Below are 21,081 nucleotides of genomic sequence, written 5' to 3' on the forward strand. Positions count from 1 at the left end.
TCCTCCTCTTCCACTTCAGACCAGAGCCTGCCGTGTAGTCTAGGGGCTGTCAGCTTGTCACATCTTCACGGCCTGTTTCGTGGTGGCCCAGGACATGAGCCTTTGTCATGTACTCCACGAATGCAGGGATGCACTGGGTGCTGCAGGGGCAGAGGTGGATGCTCTCAGACAGCAGGGGAAGGGCAACTGCTAGCCTGCTTTGAGACAGTGCCATTATCACCCCCCCCCTTCCCCCGTGTGGCACAAGGGCGGGGGGCGGGGGCTGGGTCATGCATTCTGTGTGGCAGCAGCCACCACTGGCTGCTTTGACACCAGAAGGTTCTGGGGTGTCTGAGCACCCTCAATTCCCGCTTGTGGGGCTTTCAAATCCAAGGGGCTTTGGTTTCCCTTGCGACAGGGAGCATGGAGTTCTTCAGGACACAGCCAGCCACACTGCTCCCCTCCCCCAGCCTGCAGCCCGCAGGACCGTGCGCCCCCTTCGCTGGTGTAGCGAGACCTGTGGATGCGTGCCCAGGCGGCCCACTCACCTTCCCCGGCGCCTGCAGCGCAGGAAGTCCAAGGCCTATGCCTAGCTAAGTGGATTGTCTGGTGCTGGAGTTAAGCCACCACTCCGCAGGGCAAGGGCTAGGTTGATGGAAGCGTTTTTCTGGTGACCTCGCAGTGTCTAGCCTGGGGCTTATGGCAGCTTAACGATCTCTCTCCAGGGGGTGAACTCCCTCCCAGGGATGTAGCTAGCATAGGCGTGGACGGCGTGGGGCTCCACAGTTGGAGCACCCACAGATCAGCTCCTTGTCTCTCCCCTCCAGCATCTCCCACCCACCACAATCAGCTGTTCAGCAGCATGCAGGAGGTGCTGGGGGGCATGGGGAGTGGGGCAGGGTGGGAAGAGGTGGAGTAGGGGCTTGGGGGAAGGAGTTGAGTGGGGCATGGCTTGGGGCAGAGCAGAGGTCAAGCCCCCCCAGGAATTCAGCATCTCTGCTAGGTTGACCTACATTTTAGGTATAGCACAGGGCTTGGAGGGGATGCCCTGGACCAGGCTTAGCACTTGCCTCCCTCAGCTAGGTCTGGGTTTGGGGTCACACGTGCCGCGGCCTGCCTTGCTGCTCCTCCTCTGGCACTGCAGCTAGCGCGGTGGGTCACTTGCCATGGAAACTCACTTTCTTTCACTGCATGTGTGCTTGCGAGCTTTCGGGCCACCTACGCTTGGAGGTATTTTTAGTGCAAGCTTATCAGGTGTCGGCACTACCTCCCTGCACAACTTTCAAGTGCTGAGATCCTGCGTTCGCCGCATGTGGGGCTGAGTTTAATTAGCTGAGGATTTGTGCAAGAAGCTACACTAGTGAGTACAGCTATTTCGAGCCCAAACCCCTCACTGATTTCCACCCTGCTGCCCCCACGCAGCTTCCTGCCCACATGACCTTTGCTAAGCCCTTCCAACAAGCACATTCCTGCCTCAGCTGTCAGCTCATGGGGTGCGCCTGTGTACCGGGGAGCTGCGCCCTCTCCCTGCAGCGCAGCAGGGCTGGGCGGATTGAATCTCTCCTGCTCCTGCTGCCAGCAGCTCTGGTGTTATGATGAACCTGGCCCTGAGGAGGGGAAAATACTGGAGGCTGCTCTGAAATCCTGCAGGAAACTAGCCCTGGCTGTTCAGCTGTGCAGGTTTCCTGTCATCATCCATTTATTTTGGCAGAGACCCCTTCCCGGGAGGTTTACAAAACTCGAGTAGCTTCCTGCAGACAGTCCCCATCCCTCCCACTGTGTAACAGCTCTGATTCAGCGAGGACAAGCCTGAGGAGGGGACACAGAGAACAGGCCCCATCCAGGGAGATCAAGAACCACAGGAGTCAGTGTGTCCGCACTTGGCTGCTCTCAGCCTGGCTGCAACACGTACCACGTTCTCCTTCCTGCCTTGGGCTCCCTGTTCCCATAGTGGGCTTGTGCCTTTAGCCCTCCTGCTAGTGTCTGCACTGATGGGAACAGGCAGCCCCTGGAGTGGGAGCCAGCCATGCAGGCAGGAGTCACTTCTGACCGCTGGCCAGAGCAGCAAGGACCCAGTGAAGCTGCAGCAATGGCCCGTGCTGCAATCATCAGTCCCCAGCAGTTCGGCTGTTCGCTGCGGAGTGACAGGAAGACAAGGATACAGCACAATTCTCGCCTTCCCCAGCGTTCCTCCTTCCTCTCGCTGGGACAGAAGGACAGCGCCTCCGACCTCAGCCATGGCCGCCCTTGCCTTTCAGAGCGCCTAGCAGCACCGTGCTGCTCCTTTTCCAGTCCTCACACAGGCCTGTGTCCTCCTCGTTGCTGTACCGTGTGTCCCAGGACAGACTGGCGACGGTGGAGAAGGGATCGGAGCATTTTCAACCCAGGCACCAGATTCAGGGTGATAAAGCTCATTTTAAAACTCCTCCTGTGTTTATCTGGGAGCTGCACGGGGATTAGACCTGCACCTGGCCAGGGGGTTGGGGCTATGCTGCAAGAAAACTGGAGAAAATCTTTATTTTGTTTGTTATAAAATCTCACATAAGTTACATAGGCAAATATTTAAATTAAAATAAATTAACTCCGCTCTAAAGTGGGACATGTGCCTGTGCACATACAGTCAGCTAGGATTTGTATTTCTTCCTTTTTAAAAAATAGGCCCTAGACTTCAAACGCAACAGCTGAAAAAAGATCTATGCCCCAGGGGAAATCTTTTTGGAAATGTACAACAGAAGAGTAAGGTGCAGTGGCGGCAAAGCTGCCTCGGCTCCGGGGTGGGGGTCCCGTCTTCTGACCCAGGGCAGGCGGGGGTGTTTGCTAAGTGTCCAGGGTGTCGTCGCTCCAGTCGGGGGGGGCATCGGTCCCGAAGTAGCGATCTCCAAAATTCCCTAGGGCACGGGGACAAGGGGCAGGGGGAGAGAGAGAGACACACACGCACACACGATGTCAATGTGAAGTTACCCACGGAGATCAGTGCTGCAGGAATGCCAGACACCCTGAAGCCAGTTGGGTGGGAACTACCCCTGCTTCCCAAAGAACACGAAGGACGATTGATCTGACATCCTGTGGGAAAGCCCCCCCCCGCCCGCCCCAGGACAGCGTGCAAGAACGGAGGGTCTGCTAGGCCGCCCATGCGCTCTGCTCTCCCACATGGACACGGGAAGGCCAACAAGTGCCCCCAGGGCAGGGGGCGTCAGTTTCCGTCACTTGCAAAATGAAGGTGGAGAAGACATGCTGAATGAGGAGACAGTGGTGGGATCAGAGCAACCTTCTTTATTTCCCCTTCTTGGGCGATTGCTGCCAGCAGCCTTTCCCTTCTGCTCCAGCGGGCACGGCTTGCGTCAGAGAACGCCCTCCTCGAGAGCTGGGCAATCGCCCCAGTCTGCCACGGACCAGGGATCAGCCACTCCCTGTGCAGCTGTGCAGTGCCAGCCTGTTAGACCCAAGCTAGTTAACTCTACGGCTAATGCTGTCCCTGCTGTCTTTTCCTTGTAGACTTTGCCCGCAGTGGACTCTGGAGGGGCTGAGGCTCCTGTGTGCTGTCTGGTGAAGGAGAAGAGCCTGTCCTCGGTTAAAGGCTGCATGCTTTCATAGGAAGGCTCTGCAGAGCAGGGCGAGCTCCCCTCTCCTGCCTAGCCATCCCACCCCAAGCAGGTTCCAGAGCTTGTTGCCGGCGGGTACTCACCAATGCCGGGGATGATCCGGAAAAGGTTGTTCACCTTCTTGTCCACAGCCGTTGTGATGATTTTCACCTGGGGGAAGGCATAGGCCACCGAGTGGACGCCCATCTCTGCCATCAGTAGAGAAAGAAGGAAGATTTTGTCCTCAGGGACGTCGTGATCCTACGAGAGAGTCACGGCGTGAAGGAGGGGAGGGGCCATGTCCCCGCTCTGGAGAGACCCCTCCTCATTATGGACAGCCCACGGTGGCACAAGGGTCTGTGTGCTCCTCCTCCCCCAGCCCCAATACGCCCCAGCCCTGACTTGGAGAGAGCTCCGCTTTCAAGCAGTTCAAACCCTTGGCCTCCCACCCCAAAAGGCCAACACTGTGATTGGGCCCCTGCCTCCGGGGACTGAGAGCAGCCCCCTTCCTCATCTCCTTGTCAGAGCCTCGTCTCCTGGCACCCCAGGACCTGATCTCCCTGCTGGGCTGGGGACACTGGGAAGCAAGTCTCGGGAAGGAGCTGGCTTGTGTTGGATGTGAATTCAGTCCCTGCAGGGCTTGTCCCCCTGTGCTGCTCCAGGGGAGGGTGATATGAGTGTCTGGCCGTGAAGGTCTCTGTAGCTTGCACCACGCCAGCCGACCTCCCCCCTCTTTTCACTGCGGCGCCCAGGTTTAACGGTGCTGGCGTCAGCTTCGTTTACTTGGACTCTGGGACTGTGCATCAGAGAGCTGGGCTGGACCCATCCCCTCCCCAAGTTCCCAGCACCCCCAGGCCTGCTCCGGGGTTTCCCTTTCTGAATGGAAACAGGCCTACGCCACCCTTCCTTACCAGCAGCACTCTCACGGCCATCATGGCCGCCGCTCCTGTGGAGACTGTGCAGTCCATCAGGATCACGTGATCTTCACTAATGTCCTTCGGCAACCTCAGGTAGTGGAGCTGGGCAAGGGACAGGCCAGAGAGAGATTTGGGAAAAGCTCTGCTCACACCTCCCTTAGTTGGGCGGGGGATGCGCCACCTGCCGCAGGGCATCACTGCCCACTTACCCCGTTACTGGCAGGATTACTGGGCTGGGCTGAATCAGGTACAGGCTGCCGGCCTGTTACCGGACCCTTTGTTTACGAGGCAGCTGCTGCTAAACGGCTAGCCGGGCAAGCGCCGCAGCAGCGGGCTGGTGCTGACCAGACGGGGACCAACACTTAGTGGAGAGCATGCATTTAAGAAGCCCCAGCGACCTCAGCTCTATTGTTTTTAATGGCGAGTGCACCAGCATGTGCACGTTTCAGTGCCTCCCTGGCATGCCTAGTTACCTTCCTGCCACACTCAGCTGTGGCCGGTGTACGTGCCACTGGCTAGATGTCTAGCTGTCACTGCACGTGCAGCCACATATGCATTTTTGCACAGACGACTGCGAAAGCCTTCGCTTGAAGCCAGGCATTTTGGGTCTCAGTGACTGATGAATGCTCATTAAATATGAAAGCCACCAACCAGCCACCTCCTGACGAGACCTGCTGTGGCCAGGAGGAATGAATGAACTGACGGCAATTAACAGGCATGCGGCAGCGTTAGGGATCCCAGTGACAGAGATGCCGCTGCTGCGAATGGTCCCGGGTCACAAGGCACCCTTTACCTCTGGCTCTCCAGTGTTGCTGTTGGTCTGGATGAGGATGGTGCCGATTCGGACGTCCTTGCACACGGCTCGGAGCGCCGGCTCCATGGTCTCGCCTGCTCTCAGGATAGACACACCTGTGATCTGACACAGAGAGCGGGGATGAAGTGGCCTGGTGGGGCCCCTCAAATGCTCCCATGTCACCATTCCCTGGTGTCCAAAGGAACCAGCCCTAGCAAGGATCTGATCTGGAGGCCTCAAGGCACTTCACAGCAGCAGGTAGGATCATTAGCCCCACTTGATCAACAGGGTCCCGGGCCCTAGCTGAGGTCAGTTTTAGAGCTGTGCACAGAACGCAGCCCCTAGGCCTGGTCCCCTGCTCTTGTTTGCCCGGCCAGCAATGGGACTGAGCCATGCACGGCTGCGTGTGAACCACGTGTCCTCTAGCAGTGACAGGGTTAAGCAGCTAGCTCCACACAACTACCACCCAGACACAGCTGCCTCCCCAACAGGGAGGATGAGAAGCGGAGCAATTCTGAGCACCACAGGCACGCACCCCTCGTTAGTGCTACTTAAGGGCCTGACCTGACTAATCACTGCTGTAAATTAAGCTGCAGGAACCCCTGGTTTTTATAGCCCAGCAGCAAGCCCGCCAGCCCCCCGAGCAGACCCAGCTATTCCAGACGCTGAGGGGCCTGATCAAAGAGTCTTTCCATTGACTTCAATGGGCGTAGGATCTGAGCCCACTGAGTGCAATTGAATCCAGCCTTTTCCTTCCCCTTACCTGCTTCCCACTGTAGGATCTGCCTTCGTAGTCCTCTCCCTGAGGGGTCTGGACAGTGCAGCTCTAGAAAGATCACAGCACAAGCTTTCACACGGGCTCAGACTGCCAGTGCACCGGAGACAGGGCACAAAAGCCACAGGCTGGTGCACCATGGAAAGTCATGGAGCCAGGGGATCTGAGGAGGTGATGGAGCCCTGGACACCAGCCGTGCAAGCCAGAGAAGGCCCCTTATTGAGGTGCAGAGGTCCAGCCACCTCAGAAACATGGCTGTGCCTGCACTGTGCTCTCTGCTCCCAAAGCCGAGCGATGGATGCGCCCTCATGCTATACAATTACCCACCCCACAGCAGCAGCGACAGTGGAGACACAGCTTTGTGGGAAGAGGGGGGGAGGGAGGCGAGTGGAAGTGCAAGGCTATGGAATGAACCCCTCCGGAAATGAAGGACCATCCCAACCCTCCCTCCCTCCCCACCTTCCGTGCCCAGGGCAAGGTGCATTTCTTTGATCTGCCTTCTATAACATACAGGAGAAAGAGAGAGTGAGACAGACAGACAGACAGACAGACAGAGAGAGAGAGTGTGAGTGTGAGTGTGAGTGTGAGTGTGTGTGTGTGTGTGTGTGTCTCTCTCTCTCTCTCTCTCGACTGGATAGCGTAGTGGTTAAGAGCGCCGCCCTTTGATACGAGAGACTGGGGTTCAAATCCCAGTTGGTACCCAACTTTCCAGTAGGGGTCCTTGGGCAAAAGACCCCCTAACGCTTCACCTGCCTACCTCAAATATGAGTGACGTGAACTAGGAGAGTCATGCCGGCTCGGACGTCGCCCGGATTAACAAGGTCCGTGCCAGATGTTGAGGAACCAGGACAATCTGACGATAAGTGGGCTACTGGAACAAACCATTCATGGACGAGACAAGAGAACCTGGAATTGATGGAATGCTACTACAACAGTAGACCTAATGAGAGGGGATATATGAAATGTATGAGGGGACTGTGGATGGACAAAAGACCTACATCCACACTTACTGAGAAACAGCTAGTTACCAATGCTTAAAAGTAAGGAGTCTGCTCTCACGATTAATAGACATCACTTCATCCCAGAACTCAGCCAAGACCTTGGAAAGACAAATATGGATGTGCAGCCCACACCTGAAGCTGAAAATTCACTGCCACCCCCTCCATTGCAGAGCACAGCAGCTGTCTACGAGGCATAAGATCATGGAGAAACTAGCTTACGTCATCCTCGAGACTTATTCCAAGGTCCTGAGAAGAAGACCATCGTAGGTATAGTTAAGGAATGCCAAGGTTAGAGCGACTCAGGACATTCCCTCTACCCGTCACTCAACCAATGAACTGGTATCCGCATTATACCAGCTCCTGTCTCAATCCTGAAAGTGGTTGGCTACATGCTCAAGCAGACCACAGATGTACGCCCCCCTGGAAATTGACGGTTGGAAGAGTAAAGATCAAGGGCGACTCGGACGGGAGATAAAGATTGACAAGCGGCAGACTCTGTGAGAGGCAAGCTTAGAGATGCGAGTCTTGAGGATGGAACTTACGCAGTAAGATCGGGTGCTTAGCTGTAGAGATTAGTACGAGAATAGGAGCACTGATCCGGTATCTTGGAAAGCACAATCTACAGAGTGCGTGACCTCAGAACGCTCCCTATTGCACACGAGCCATCATGAGGCTGCTGATCCGAACGCTAAAAGAGCGCATCAGCACTGACACCTCCGTGAGGATAGCCCAGCAAGGTGCCTAAAAGAAAGGTTGCTAGATGGCCCGTCGAATTCGTCCAAAAAGAACAGTCACTCACCCCGTGTTTTCCTAACCAACATTGCCAAGTGCATCCAAACAGACTCCTAATCATCACCGACACTGACGAGGTCCTCAGCACAAGCCGACACTTGACAGACGCGAGTACATGGGCAGCCAGGACAGACAGTAAGTGGAGAGAGCAGAGTACTGCTGACATACACTCAGTTGGGCAAAAGAAATGGAGCTCTGCAGAGACTACGCGAAGTGCCGATAGCGACTCAGCAATGGCTACTGCGCGACCCAGAGGCACACCAGCATCACACTTCTCAGCCTAAGCGCAGCACTCACCAATCAACGGTTCGAAGAGATGATCAGCTGCGCGTGACATCAGAGAATAACGAAGCGCTAGGCTGGCTACAAGAGACAATGCAATCCGCAGCGCTGCACTACTGGCTGAGACCTACTAGCAGCAGCAGTGCATGATAACCCAGCTGCTGCCACGAAGGGCTACCTGACCCCGAATGTGCGCTTAGACCAAAAGGGAAGGTCGCCACACTGGTGCCTGTCAGAACACAGGAGACGCGACATGTGTCAAGGGGACTCGAGGTAAGCCAGTTTCGAAGCTCCTGTCACCGCGGGCCAATCAGCTGTCCTCCCCTACTCGCCATGGAAAAGATCCCTTATCCATACGGCATCATAAGATTGCGAAGTCCCTATCGCCGACCAGATCTAGCATGGGCCGCAGTGACTCCAGGATGTGCGACAGGCTGCCAGAGGAGCCTATGGGGCGCACAAAGCCACCTCACAGCAGGCTCAGTAAACGTAATAGCTCTACCGAGGGTCGAGCAGTACGCCGCTCTGCCTTAATAGGTCTCAGGACATACAATAGAGTCCACAGGCTTGGTATTGCGACATACAGTGAAAGAGCATCGCTGGATTGTACATAGCGACAGGCGGGACTTCATTGTAGCTCATATATCTGCGCGCTCCGACAGGTATCTGGATCTGTAGTCATACTCGCGCACATCTACGAAAGCTCTCTCCTCAGAGACACTACTATGGATGGTCGCTTTGCAAGGACAACAATCTCAATAAGGTGCATCCTGTGACGAGCGCAGCACTGCAGCGGTGCGCACACTCACGTCATAGTGGCGTGTGCACAATCTTACGAGGCCGGTTATGTCAGTATGCTAGTCCTCCCCGTGTGCATGCATTTGACTGCTCCGCGTTACGCGCGGGCCCGATGCCGTTTCCTGTCCATATCAGCAGGGGCTCGTTGAATACCCGCCTCCGGTTCCAGCGGGTGGATCACAAGTACTACAAGTCGCATCCCGCGACTATGGTATGGACCGAGGTCTAGCACACTTAACTGCATACATCGCTCTCAGCTCTCATAGGGTGGACTCGGCGCGTGCACACGTTCGTCTCTTACTAGAATCAATCCTACCGCGGAGACATCTCGAGTTCGCGTGATGAGATCATGCGAGATGTTCGTGCGATCAGTGCGAGAGGTTGCGCGGCGGGTCTTCGGACGGTGGGTGAAGATGGGCGCGGAAGGGAGCGTTGTATTCGAGCTGGGAGATGAGAGGGGTGGTAGCTTGCCGAGATTGTGAGTACCGGGGTTAGCAGTGACAGTACCGGGAGCTTTCGGGCGACTCTCAGACGTTCACTCGCCGGTGCATCTGGCAACGTATGCTTAGTGCGGTTCGGCAGAGGAGACAGAAAGCCACAGGTATATCCACCAAGGGCTCTGGAGGAATGAGGTGAAGGCCAGCCATGGTCCGTGAGCGGGAGGAAGCCCCGAATCCACGGAGTGTCCCAGTTGCAGACGGGACGTACCTCCTGAGAGGAGGCCTCGCTCCTCCAGTCATTCGTAGGGGCTGGGCCAGAGCGCGAGATCCACGCATCACGGATACGCCTTGGTGGCGCAGTGCCTATGCAGCGCTACACATTGGAGGCTGCCGGATGTGAAGATACGGTAGCTTCGCTGCGCAGATGCACGGAGGCTTTGACCACGAGTCCACCCAGTACTGATTGTACTCAGCTGGAAGAGAGGCGGTTCGGGGCGTGCTGGTGAGCGTCAATAGTTGCTGTCTGAGTGAAACCTGGACCATCCGGAGTCACTGGTTTACTCCGCTTACGACGCCCCACGTGGCTGCGTGGGAGATGCCTGAGGACTGCATGGGAGGAGAGACAGCGAAGAGAGTGCGCATGGCAAGACAAGACCCTGCGTGGAGTTGGTACCGATCGAAGATAGCTGAGGTGGTAGCATTGGTAAAGTCCTACAGTGCGGTGGAAAGCTGGACGTAAAGGACAGCACTGAGCACGGTCTAGCAGCGAGAGACAGGACTGAGCACAGTCATTGAGAGGTTTACCACCTAGCAGGGCCAAGTGCGCCTTGGTGCAGAGACCTCAGAGACAGGTCCCACATAGTGCAGATGAGATGCGGCAGGAACGCATACACTGAACGGCACAATCAGTGGCTGGCTATTGTACGGAACATGCTTGACGTATGGGCTAGCCCTCCAAGACCAGATGGGATTCACAGAAGTTGTGGAGATAGCGCTAAGATTCTGTGGACTTCCAATCCAAGCGGACAGGACTATGGCCAATCAACCAGACATGTGTCAATGACAAGGGCGAAGACGCGGGTTGGTAGTAGCTATAGCCGTGCCACTGACTCAAATCAGAGAAGACATGAGAGCTGGAGAAGTACCAGGGCTGAAAGGAAACTCGAGGGAGGGGAAAGTGAGGACAAAGTGGTCCCAGTGGTGGTAGCACTCGGGCTGTGACTCCTACTTGCTTGAGTGGCTCAAAGATGCAGGAACAACGTCGAGCTCTCTGTCAAAGATGCGGTCTGGGAACAGCTAAGATACTGCGCAGAACCCTCAAACTCCCAGGCCTCTGGTAGAGGACCCGAGGTTGAGGAAGACACATACCACCCATAGGGGTGAGAGGGGAATTTTTATATATATATATCTATATCTATATATAAAATCACACTCACACCCACTGCCAACACACAACACGCCCCTGCATATCCTTTCCCCCCCGGGGAGGAGGCGAGAACAAACCAGGTGACAGCTATCAGTCACATTGCTCACTGCACTGCTGGAAGGTGTGTAGACACTACGGGGATGAGTGTGGTGTAAGAACCCATAGACAACAGATTAGGGTCCCATCTCTGGTGACCGCTGCTGTCTGACCTAGGAGACTCATTTCTTTTTAGCCTTTTCCACGAGAGGGCAAGTCCAGAGGCAAACGCAGACCTCCCCTTGTCCCCCCAGAAAGGAGAGAACAACGGGCTTTCCCCGCCATCCCCTCGTTCCCTGTACTTACCTGGAAAGGCAGAAATGACAGCGCGTGCTCAATCAGCAGCCGCATCAGCCTCTTGGAGTAGAAAATGAACTCGTCTCTGCTGGTCTCCTTGTTTCTAAAAGGGAGAGGAGAAAGGCATGTCCATCAATGAGAATTCTCCAGGAGATGCTGACTGTGAGTCAGAGGCTGCCTTAAGGGCAAGGCAGGGTTGCGTAGGAAGGAAAAGGTGGACCAGATAAACAGGGCAGGTTCCTCAGCCTCCTCCCAGGTAGAGGCAGCTGATACCATCACAGGCCTTCCACTGGGGGATCCAGCCGAGGACTCTGAACTTCTCCAGGCCCCTTTGCCGGGAACTGTGCGATATTGGGTCATCCTGCCACCCCAGGTTCTAGTTTTGTTGCTGGGACACAGGCACTTTTGCAAAGGGGAGCTCCAAGGTGGAGCAATCGCTCTGGCCCAGAGCCCCTGGGTTCTAATCCTAACTCTGCCGCGATCTTGCTGTGGGGCTTTGGGCAGGTCTCTTACCTCTCTATGCCTCCGTTTCGGTCTGTACCAACCCAGCTCTTGGGGTGGTGGTAGGAACAGCTGTTCACAGCTGTACAGGGCACCGAACATGCAGACGCTCAGAGTTACGGGTTGACATTATCAGATTTTAAATGGATGATTCTAGGAAGCAGGTGAGAACTGCCCAGCCCGACTAGGGTCTCTGGCCCAGGACAGGATTTCATCTCTGGGGGGCCCTACGAGTGGGAGATGTCAAACGCCCAGACCACGGCTGGATGATGCTTAAAGCCCCCACACCCTTAGCCTCACCCACTCCAAACGTGAGGTGGTGCGCTTACCGGATGATGGTGTGCATGCCGCGCACTTGTGGGGTACTCTTCAGCACGCTGAGGGTCCGAGGAAGGGGATGGCACTGGTGGGCAGAGGCCAGCGCTGCCCTGGAGACCAACACAACCCCACAGCTAGGTGAGCGCTCGTTCACGTGCATAAGCAGGCATCCAGCCAAACCCCAAGGAAGACACACACAGGTGACAAGGGGGTTGTTAATGACCCTAAGGAGGAGCCATGTCTAGAATCCCGGAGCCTTCGCATCCCACCAGTCCACACCTGCCCCCAAGACAGCTGGGATGTTAAGGCTCCAAACTGGCTGCACAAACATATTTACCATCCAGGATGTGCCAGTTACTGTAACTGACCAGTCGTGTCAGGAGAGATGAAGCTTCTCCATAAAACAGATCACACTCCCGCTGCTTACAGGTCTCATTTGTTTCCTTTGCCCCAGTTCACTGGATGGACCCCTCAGTCAGTCAGTGAGGAAGGGACAGCTGTGGCAAACACTCAGGAGTAAAGTATCTCAAATCTGACCCCATAAAAGGTGCCTCACAGAGCAAATATTTTCTGGCACATCATCAGAAGCAGGGTACTAGGTCAGGGTGTCCCTCTCCCATGCACTGGCTGACAGCTTTGATCCCTTGAGATTAATGGCAGCCCTTGGGATGCAAGACTGTTCTAGGAAGGGTTTGGTGTGAGAGCTCTGGTCCATTCAGAGACAGTCACGCCGTTACAAAATTAGGAACAGCCTCAAGACGCTTTATAGCTGGACAGGGCTGGTGGCTGGAGTGACTCATCTCTGGATGACAAATCAATTAACATTGCAGAACACAATGCCTATTCCTGGACCAAGGAAATGCGATTGATAATGGGTTCCCATTAGCCTGCCTCTCTGTTTGAAAGACGTAATAAGGGCATGTCTCTGGCTGGAAAGGATGAACCAATCAGCCTTGCACATGAGAAACGCTGGACTCAGGCAGCTGTGCATTGGGTCACACAAAAAAGGATTGCACCTGGTTTGGGAATATATTGGAGGAAGGAAAAGATAAAAGCACCAGCCAGGTAAAGATTTAGTAGAGAACCACCCTGGTTAAGTAATGCAACACACACAAGCAAGCCAGGAGGAGGCAGATGACTAGGTAGGGATTGAGGAAGAGGGGCATGGCGACCAGATTCCTCCATCTACCCAGTCATCTTCTGGCCTAGGCTAAAACAAATGCAAATCAAGACGCAAGCGAAGCCCATTGAGCATTTGAGGGTTTTGTGCTTATTCCACTAGCTCCTGTTTTGATTGTCAAAAAACAAAGAGATGTTTCTTTATGGAAATAGACTCTCTCTGTGCTCATGACACCAGGGCTGTAGCCTGTGAACATGTTGCATCTGTGGGCATGCAGGGATCCACCCTGCTGCATCAGCTGATTACATAGAAAGGCTGTAATAGGTTCAGAGGAGGGTGTGTGTGTCGGGGGGAGTTCCACTCCCCAGAGAGAGGGTAGAAATTTCAGTGGCAGGAGCCAAGCTGGGAAATGGCATTTGTGAAATACTTTGAGAGGATCTCTCAATACACCCCCACCAAGGGTGGAGAGACCCAGTATGCAGGAAAACTGTGCTCCCCTTTACAAAGGAGGTGCATGGGGTGCACTCAGTTCCAGGGGGAGGCTTTGCAAGAGCGTTATCCAAAGTGCAACCCCGGCACCATTTGTGCTCTGAAATAAGACAAACCCCTCAAAAGCTCAGGGGCAGGTGGTCAGCGAAACAAGCTGCACTCCGTTAGTGAGGAAGAACCCCACGTTAGTCTCCCTGGCACTCGGCTTGTGTCCCACCGTGGGGCTTTGCCAGCAGCAAGAGGCTCCTGCAAGTCCCCTCCTCGTGCCGCTGCTCCAGGCTTCCGCAGGGCGATCTGAGGGGAGCTGTCGCACCCCAGCCTTGCTAGAGGCCCTCGCTCTTCATAAGGAACCAATCCTGCAGCCACTTTAAATGGGGAATGGCTGCAGGATCGGGCCCACAAACAGGTTTTGACTTGGCCCACACTAGCTTGAGAGGAGGAGAATTGTGTGTGTGTGGGGGCGGGGGAGGGTGTCAAGAGGGATAAAAAACAAACGAAAAAAGGAGAAATAATCAAAGAAACCAGCTGGAGCCAACAGTCTGTGTCACAAAACAAGAGCAGCAGGCTTGGGGCGTCTCCAGCATGCCCCCTCTTGAGAGAACGGGCTGCTGCCCCTGCAGCGCTGCGGGGGAAGGGATAACGTGCCCTGCCTTTATAGAGCACCTGGATCCCAAAGCGCATTACAGCCTGACCCGAAACACAGGGCTCTACACACCCGCTGCCCGGGGGAACGCGGCAGTTCTGTGGCAGGGGCCAGCAACAGCTCCAACCGCAGGGCACCTACAGTAGATGGAAAGCTCCCAGAGGTGGAATTTGAACAGGCCACTAGGACAAGTGACCTCAATCCCCGTGAAGAGTCCCATGGGCTCCTCAGACAACTCCCCCGGGGGCGGGACCTTAGCTTCACCTCTCTGCTGAAAGACAGCGCTCAAGGCTGGCAAAACTGCTGCACAAGAGCCAGCAGTAACGGCTCCCGTGCAGAGCAGCCCACTGTTTTCTTGTTAGGCCTGGCAGAGGATTCCCCAATAACCCTGCCACCTGCAGGACCTAGTGCCACTAGCCAGGGAATTGCACCTTACGGCTTCGCCCCCCAAGGATGGCGTGCTGGCCTCAACTCGGCATTTGCAGACTCATTGGGATCCAGGCCTTAAAGCGAGGTGTGTGGTCAGCACAGTCACAAGCCACAAACCGAATGGCCCTGTGGGTTGCAAAGGCCCTCCGAGGTCACAGCTCTCTGCTGCCCAAGCCCTTGCATCCGATCCAAGTGCTAGTCACCACCGCCCTCCCGCTCTCCGCCCCCATGCACACTGCGGTACATCACTGTGTGCCACACCAGAGAGGATCAGCCCAGGTTGTCTTCTTCAGCACCTACACAAAACACCACGACACAGTACTCGGATGCCACAAGTAGGCATAATGCAACCAGGAACACCCCTCTTACACCACTGAGCTGCAAACAGGCCCGGGAGAAACTGTTATTTTGTCACCTACGTTTCCATTGGTTCCTGAAATGCTTGCACTTTGCTTTCCAGGCTGTGACAGCAGAGGAACCCCTTGGGGCGCCTGCAGCCCTAGACCACTCTGTGGGGTGAGAGTCAGACCAGAGATTAGTTGCTGTGGATCTCATGGCAAACAATCCCCCAAAGCAATGGTGGGACTAGACACCTCATGCTCTGGGGAATTCTCCAGTTTCAGCAGAGGGGAAGGATGGTTCAGTGGTTGGAGCAATACCCTAAGACTTGGGGGAGGGAGTCAAGTCCCTGCTCCGCCACAGACTTCATGCAAGACCATGGGCAAATCACTTAGCCTCTCTTTGCCTCAGGTCCCCATCTGTACAATGGGGATACTAGTACTGCCCGGCCTCGCAGGGGGTTTCTAAAGAGAAATAGATTAATGACTGTGAGGTGCCCAGGTACTATGGCGACATGGCCACATAGGTACCCAAGACCAATAGCTCCATACTCTAATTCTCAGGAGCATCTGATCTGGAGACGAGGTACTTGTGGGGGAGGGGGATTCCTTTCAGTTCAGCTTAAAGAACATCACCCATGCTCCCTCTCTGTGCACTCCCACGTTCAGCATGCAGCCCTGGCTCATCCTCCATCACCCCGCAGCTCCCCTGATTAGTATTAAACTCAAAACACTGCAAGTGCTCCTCACATATCCCAGCGCAGCTTCCTCTGTTCACCAGATGGGAGGGACGTTCAGGGAGAGACAAAGCAGGAAACACAACACGGGTTGAAAGGGAAGATAAAAAAAAAAAAAGGAGAAAGCATTTTAATTAGTCAAAGGACCGGAGGGTGGGGGAGGAGCCATGATCCGTATTAACTTCAAACAGTAACAGTTGGATTCGATCAACATCTGAGCCATCAGGGAGCAATCCCTCAGCAAGGGTCTTTCCCACCGAACCTGTCTTTGCGTAACAGATTGTCTTAGATGTGCTGCCCTCTGCTGGACAGTCTCCAAGGGCCCCCCCAGCACTCACACCAACCTAGCGCGGGGGGGACATGACAGCGTTATGTCCCTTGTGCATTCAGCGGAGCGAGGCCCCAGTCCGAGCCGCAGCCGTGGCAGAGAAGCGGGATGCCACAAAAGCCAGACTGGCAGGAGTCTATTGCGCCCTCCAGGACTTGCACACCTTACTCCCGCTGATCCTAACAGGAGTTGGTGTCTACAGCTCCGTCCTCGACTCCTCTGCATGGAGGACACATCCCCTATCCAGGACTTGATGCATTCCCACGATCAGAGAGAGGAGCCTTTGTTTACTCCAAGATCCCAGTAACCGGGAATGCAGGGCAAGGACACACATCGAGGGCTAAGCCTGCAGCTGGGCCTCAAAAAAATGCCCTGTTAGCACATGCAGGGAGGCACAAGATGTGCTCACCAAGCTGCTTGCCAGGCCCACGAGGGGACACAAGCACTCACATGTGGGTGGGGGGTGCCTCTTGATAGAGACCCAGTTAAAGATTTGGCCTGGGCTGGACAAGAACATCTTCTGCAGAGATGGGCCTGAAGCGGCTGCCCGACTTTGGGACAGTCCCAGATCAGAACCCAACTCCACAGCCCAGGCTCCTCTCCCAGTGGAATGGGAGCTAAGTCGAGTATGTTCCATGTTTGCACGTGCACGGCACGAGCACTGGACATTCCTCGGAGAGGCACTAGCAATCCGGCCCGCTGACCAGAACTCGGCATACAAGGGGATCGCAAACGGGCAGCAAGAACAGCTCAGCAGTTGGCACAACCAACCTGACAGGGACAAGAGCTCATGCTCTCACTCGACCCTGTGCTTGAGAACGGCGGACTGGCCAGGCTTGGGGGGCCTGCAGGAGTTTGTACCTCTTTGCTGTCTTGGCTCGCAGCCACCCTGCGGGTGAGGTAGATGAACAGAATTTCCTCTCCCCGCTTCGCTGTGCCTGGCCAGCAATGGAACATTCAGCCAAGCAGCCGTGAGCAGGTCGAGAAAATGTCTCACTTTGGAAACTTATTTCCCTCCCCAGAACGAAAGCTTCAAGGAGGGGGGGAGGGAGAAATGAAAGCAAAAGAAATATGGGGGTGACCGTCTCTCAGAAAGGCAGGGTGAATACCACCAGCTCTTTGTTGTACATGCAATCAGACAGGAAGCAGACAAGAGACAGCCAGCTACAAAGAAGCTAATGTAGGTAAGGCATTTCAAACACGTACGGCAGATGGCTTTTAACGGCTGACATTTCAAACAAGGACTGCTACACTGTGCCACGGCTTGATATTTAAAGACACAACTGGCAAAGGGCACCTGGAGGTGATCTAGACCTGGGGAGGGGAAGTATCGATTGGCAATGGTGAATTCCTCTTCGAGAACACCTGTTTTTAGAAGCAAGTCCGGTTCTCAAACAGCATGGCAGAAGGGGGAAAAAATGGATAAAGGCATCACCGAGAGCATCACACTTCAACGCAAGCAAGCAGACTCCGAGGTCTGCTCCGCCAAGGAAGTGTACGTGTCTGTTCCTACTGGTGTTAATGGGAACTGCACGCGTGGGTGTACAGTGTCTGCACACGGATGGCTCAATGTGTTGCAATTTCAGACAGGAAACGCGCCTCCGGGTGTGAAACTGAGAAGCTGAATGTCCAGCGATTATTAAAATTTTCTTTAAATGAGTGAGAATTTGGATGCATCAGCAATTAACCCTGTTAACATCCAGTGAGATGTTCATCCTTGTAAGTTACTCTGTCATTACACGCTGGGCTTAGAATCAGCTCACCTCCACCATACTTAAAAAGTTCCATTGACAAAGTGCCAGAGAGGGGCCAAAGCGATGGAGTTTGGATCTTGATTCCTACCCAAATTTACCTACAGTTTGTGTGGAAGGTAGGTTAGCCTGGGCCCAGATCCGACATCTGGGTTTTTCTCTACCAGTTACAGATTATGCGTAGCTTCACCAACACAGCATATGAAAGGCACCAACATTAGAATGAGGGATTTTGGTATTCATTAGAAGCCATTGAGAACTGAGGCTGGGGAGTTCAGTTAGTTGAAAAGCCCAATTTTTTTCAGGCACGTTTCACTCTTTTTGCATGTCCCCATCTATCAGCCCTGATCCGCTACCTAACACACGTGCCCCTGGGTGGACAGGGTGCTGGAAACAGCTGACTTAATAAAAATCTTTGGGTTTCATGAGTTTAAACCAATGTTTGCAGACATGTTCCAGCTCCTGACCTTCATTTTTTTCAGACTTTTACCAGAAAGGAAGCCTTGATTGAAATCCATGATAAGAATTCTGAGGTTACTCAAGTGTTGTGGTTGTAGTTATTTGTGCAATTAACGTGCTACAGCACTAAACTCTCCATTACAAAATCAGTACCATTTTATTAATTTGTAGATTTTCAAGAGGCATGAAAAAAAGGCAAAATCAAGACTATGAGTGGAACTTTTTGGATTTCAGAACAATATCAGTTTTGGGGAAAAAATCAGCCTGTTACAAATTATACATTTGTATCTGAAAAATTTTCATAGCTGTGTCACTATATGCCGCCTTCAGCCTCGAACCTCCAAACACTTACGTACATGAGCGCAGTTACCCGTAGGAGTAAAGTTACTCACACACATAGATGTTTGCCACATTAGGCCCCCAAGATTGTTAAAAATGAAATTTTAACCATCCAATTTACTTGCTTGAAAATAACGAGCTTTGGGAAAAAACAGAAGCTTTTCTATTCATCTCTGGATTTGTAAAAGCTTTTTTTATGCCAAATGTAAACTTCAGGCCTACTGAGTTATGTGTCTCTTTAAACAAAGATATACATCTAAGTGGAAACGCATTTTTAGAAATGCAACTTTTCGCCTCCCACAAAAATAGCTGAAATCTTAGCTGAATGCCTAATGGAAGGGAAAAAGTCGATGCACTATCTATTTGCTGATATTGTAAGGGTAACTAAATAGGTATCATTTCTGTATATACACCTGGAGCTACTTAGTAATCCTATCTCCCACTGAAATTATTTCCATAGAACTTGTCCTCCTGGATCAAAATGCATATGTTACCACTCAGAATCAGTCAAGTTCCCTTTGGGTGCTATTACCCCCGTGCTTTAGTCTCTCGCTCCCCAGGGCTGCTGCAATTCTCAAGGAACTTTGTTTAAACGTGGCGAGGGCTCAGCTTAAATTTCCTTTCGGTTATGAACACAAGGCCCCGGTTTTCCTATGTTTTTCCAGCACCTCCGACTCAGATGAAGAGGTCTCCAAATCACTTTTCACATTAGTTGGAAAAAAAAAAATCTGGTGAAAAATAACAAATGCTTTCCCATTCTGCAAGTCGGCAGCCTTGTGAAAGTCTCTGATCCACCGAAGAACAAGTTAGGCTTGGATCCAACGTCAGTGGGAGTTGGCTTAGGTATGCGGTCAGGTCAGATATTGGCCATATAAACTGCAGGTACCTTCACTTACGCTATATGCCCAGAGCTCAGAATATTGCCCTCCTGGCTGCACCTGAGTTTAAAGGGTGAGATGAACACTATGGGTCTAAGCTCAACGAGGAAGCTACTGGAGTCTGATAGAGACAGTGCAGCCCAAGCAGTGCCTGGCATTGGAAATGCCTCAGGACACGCAGACAGGACAGAGTCATGAGGGTCTTACCTGACACTGAGTTCACGCTGCAGCAGTAACACAAAGACACAATGCAACCGGCATTAAGCATTGTCAAGCCCACGGGCATTTAGAGACAAAAAAAAGGGAAAAATAGGAATATTTTCCTGCGTTCACATTTAGTCTTTCTCCCTCCACCCCACAATAACCCCCCCCCCCAAAAAAAAACCCCAAAAAAACAACTCAGCATCCACAGGTTCTCCCAAAACTGCCGTCTGGGAAGGACCCACATTTCTCATCCACTGTGAGGTTTATCTGAAAGAAAGTTTTGCTCTAATATGCTTTTCCTGAGGCCTGTTCCTGGAAGCAGCAGCTATCTCATCTCCATGGAAACCGGCCAGGTCTCAGACCCCAGCTATGAGTCAGTTCAGAGACTGCAAAACCAATTTCCACCTTGCTTTAGATACCAGTTCTTCTTCTGATAAGACATCAGCATTTCATACTTACACAAGAAAACAGCTCCTATGGCTGAGTAGCAAGATGAAACCTGGATTTCACACCCTCTGGACCTGCCATTATTTCAACTCTACAAATAGGGCCGTTTGCAGCAAACCACAGGGACCTCCTTTTAACTAGGAGAGGAGACATTTTTAGAGGGGCGCATTCTAAGTAAGTGCTAACATATAGGAGCAGTGTCTCCTTTATGGACTTGCTGGCCTGTGTGGTATTGCATGCAGTCTCACACACTGAGCTTCCAGGCAGCAAGATGGCTGTAGCCGAGTGGGAGCTTAGAAAGGCCAGTTGCACTTGGGAATAATATTCTCCACTTCATCTGACTTCTGTGCGCTTGTGCCCTTCTGGAGCGTAGCTATCTTGAAAATCAAACAGATTCCAATGCTAAATCAAAGTGCAAAGAGACTTTCCCCCTGCCCCCAGCACATCCCCGAGTTCACACACAAAAGCTATAAGAACATAAGTGTTGTGGTGCTGAGATCACCACTCTGCCCTTAATCTTCCCAGGGAAACTGAATGGCAGCACTCAGAGTACGGTTCACAACCTCATATGCTGATCTGACACCTCCTAGAGTGCTCAGACGGAACCCACCCTCCAGAGCTGTTACACTCCAGTTAAGGGATTCAAGATCTGTGAAAACTACAGATGGCTGAGGATGTGGAAATCAGAATCTGGATCCGACCTGGAGCCGGTTCAGACTAGTTCTCAGCTCTGAGGTTGAATCATGGTAGTTGGGCTGGATGCTGCTGAAAGGTCTCAGCTCCCAAGGGGCAGATCTCAGCTGTTTTCGTTAGGCTTTGACCAACATGGGGGGCATCTGAATTGGATTCGAAAAACTGGCCTGTTCTGAGAGTTGTTCAGAGCCGGAAACCCAAGGGCTGCGTGTGCTTGGAGGGCAGGAACTGGTGGAAGAGAAAGGGCCAGAGCAAAGCACTGGAGGGAGAGGTCAGGGCCTGGTTTGTGC

At 53.3% G+C, this 21,081-nt stretch overlaps 1 protein-coding gene across 5 annotated transcripts in view; it reads right to left on the minus strand.

Moving 5' to 3' along the window:
• Positions 1-2,471: 2,471 nt before the first annotated feature.
• Positions 2,472-21,081, minus strand: part of UCKL1 (uridine-cytidine kinase 1 like 1) — a 43,103-nt gene continuing 24,493 nt past the window's right edge. For 3 of the 5 annotated variants that reach the window (XM_032766475.2, XM_032766476.2, XM_032766473.2), the window contains 8 exons: positions 15,706-15,725; positions 11,948-12,046; positions 11,127-11,220; positions 6,034-6,096; positions 5,271-5,393; positions 4,472-4,579; positions 3,665-3,821; positions 2,472-2,867 (listed from right to left, as the gene is read on the minus strand). In XM_032766475.2, coding sequence (XP_032622366.1) covers positions 2,797-2,867; positions 3,665-3,821; positions 4,472-4,579; positions 5,271-5,393; positions 6,034-6,096; positions 11,127-11,220; positions 11,948-12,046; positions 15,706-15,725 — 735 coding nt within the window. In that variant the 3' untranslated portion in view covers positions 2,472-2,796. Of the gene's footprint in view, positions 2,868-3,664; positions 3,822-4,471; positions 4,580-5,270; positions 5,394-6,033; positions 6,097-11,126; positions 11,221-11,947; positions 12,047-15,705; positions 15,726-19,654; positions 19,672-21,081 lie in introns of all 5 variants that reach the window. The other 2 variants (XM_032766479.2, XM_032766474.2) reach the window with 1 other exon arrangement.

This window comes from Chelonoidis abingdonii, chromosome 14 (assembly GCF_003597395.2).
Source record: "Chelonoidis abingdonii isolate Lonesome George chromosome 14, CheloAbing_2.0, whole genome shotgun sequence".
In the NCBI taxonomy this organism is placed as follows: domain Eukaryota; kingdom Metazoa; phylum Chordata; order Testudines; family Testudinidae; genus Chelonoidis; species Chelonoidis abingdonii.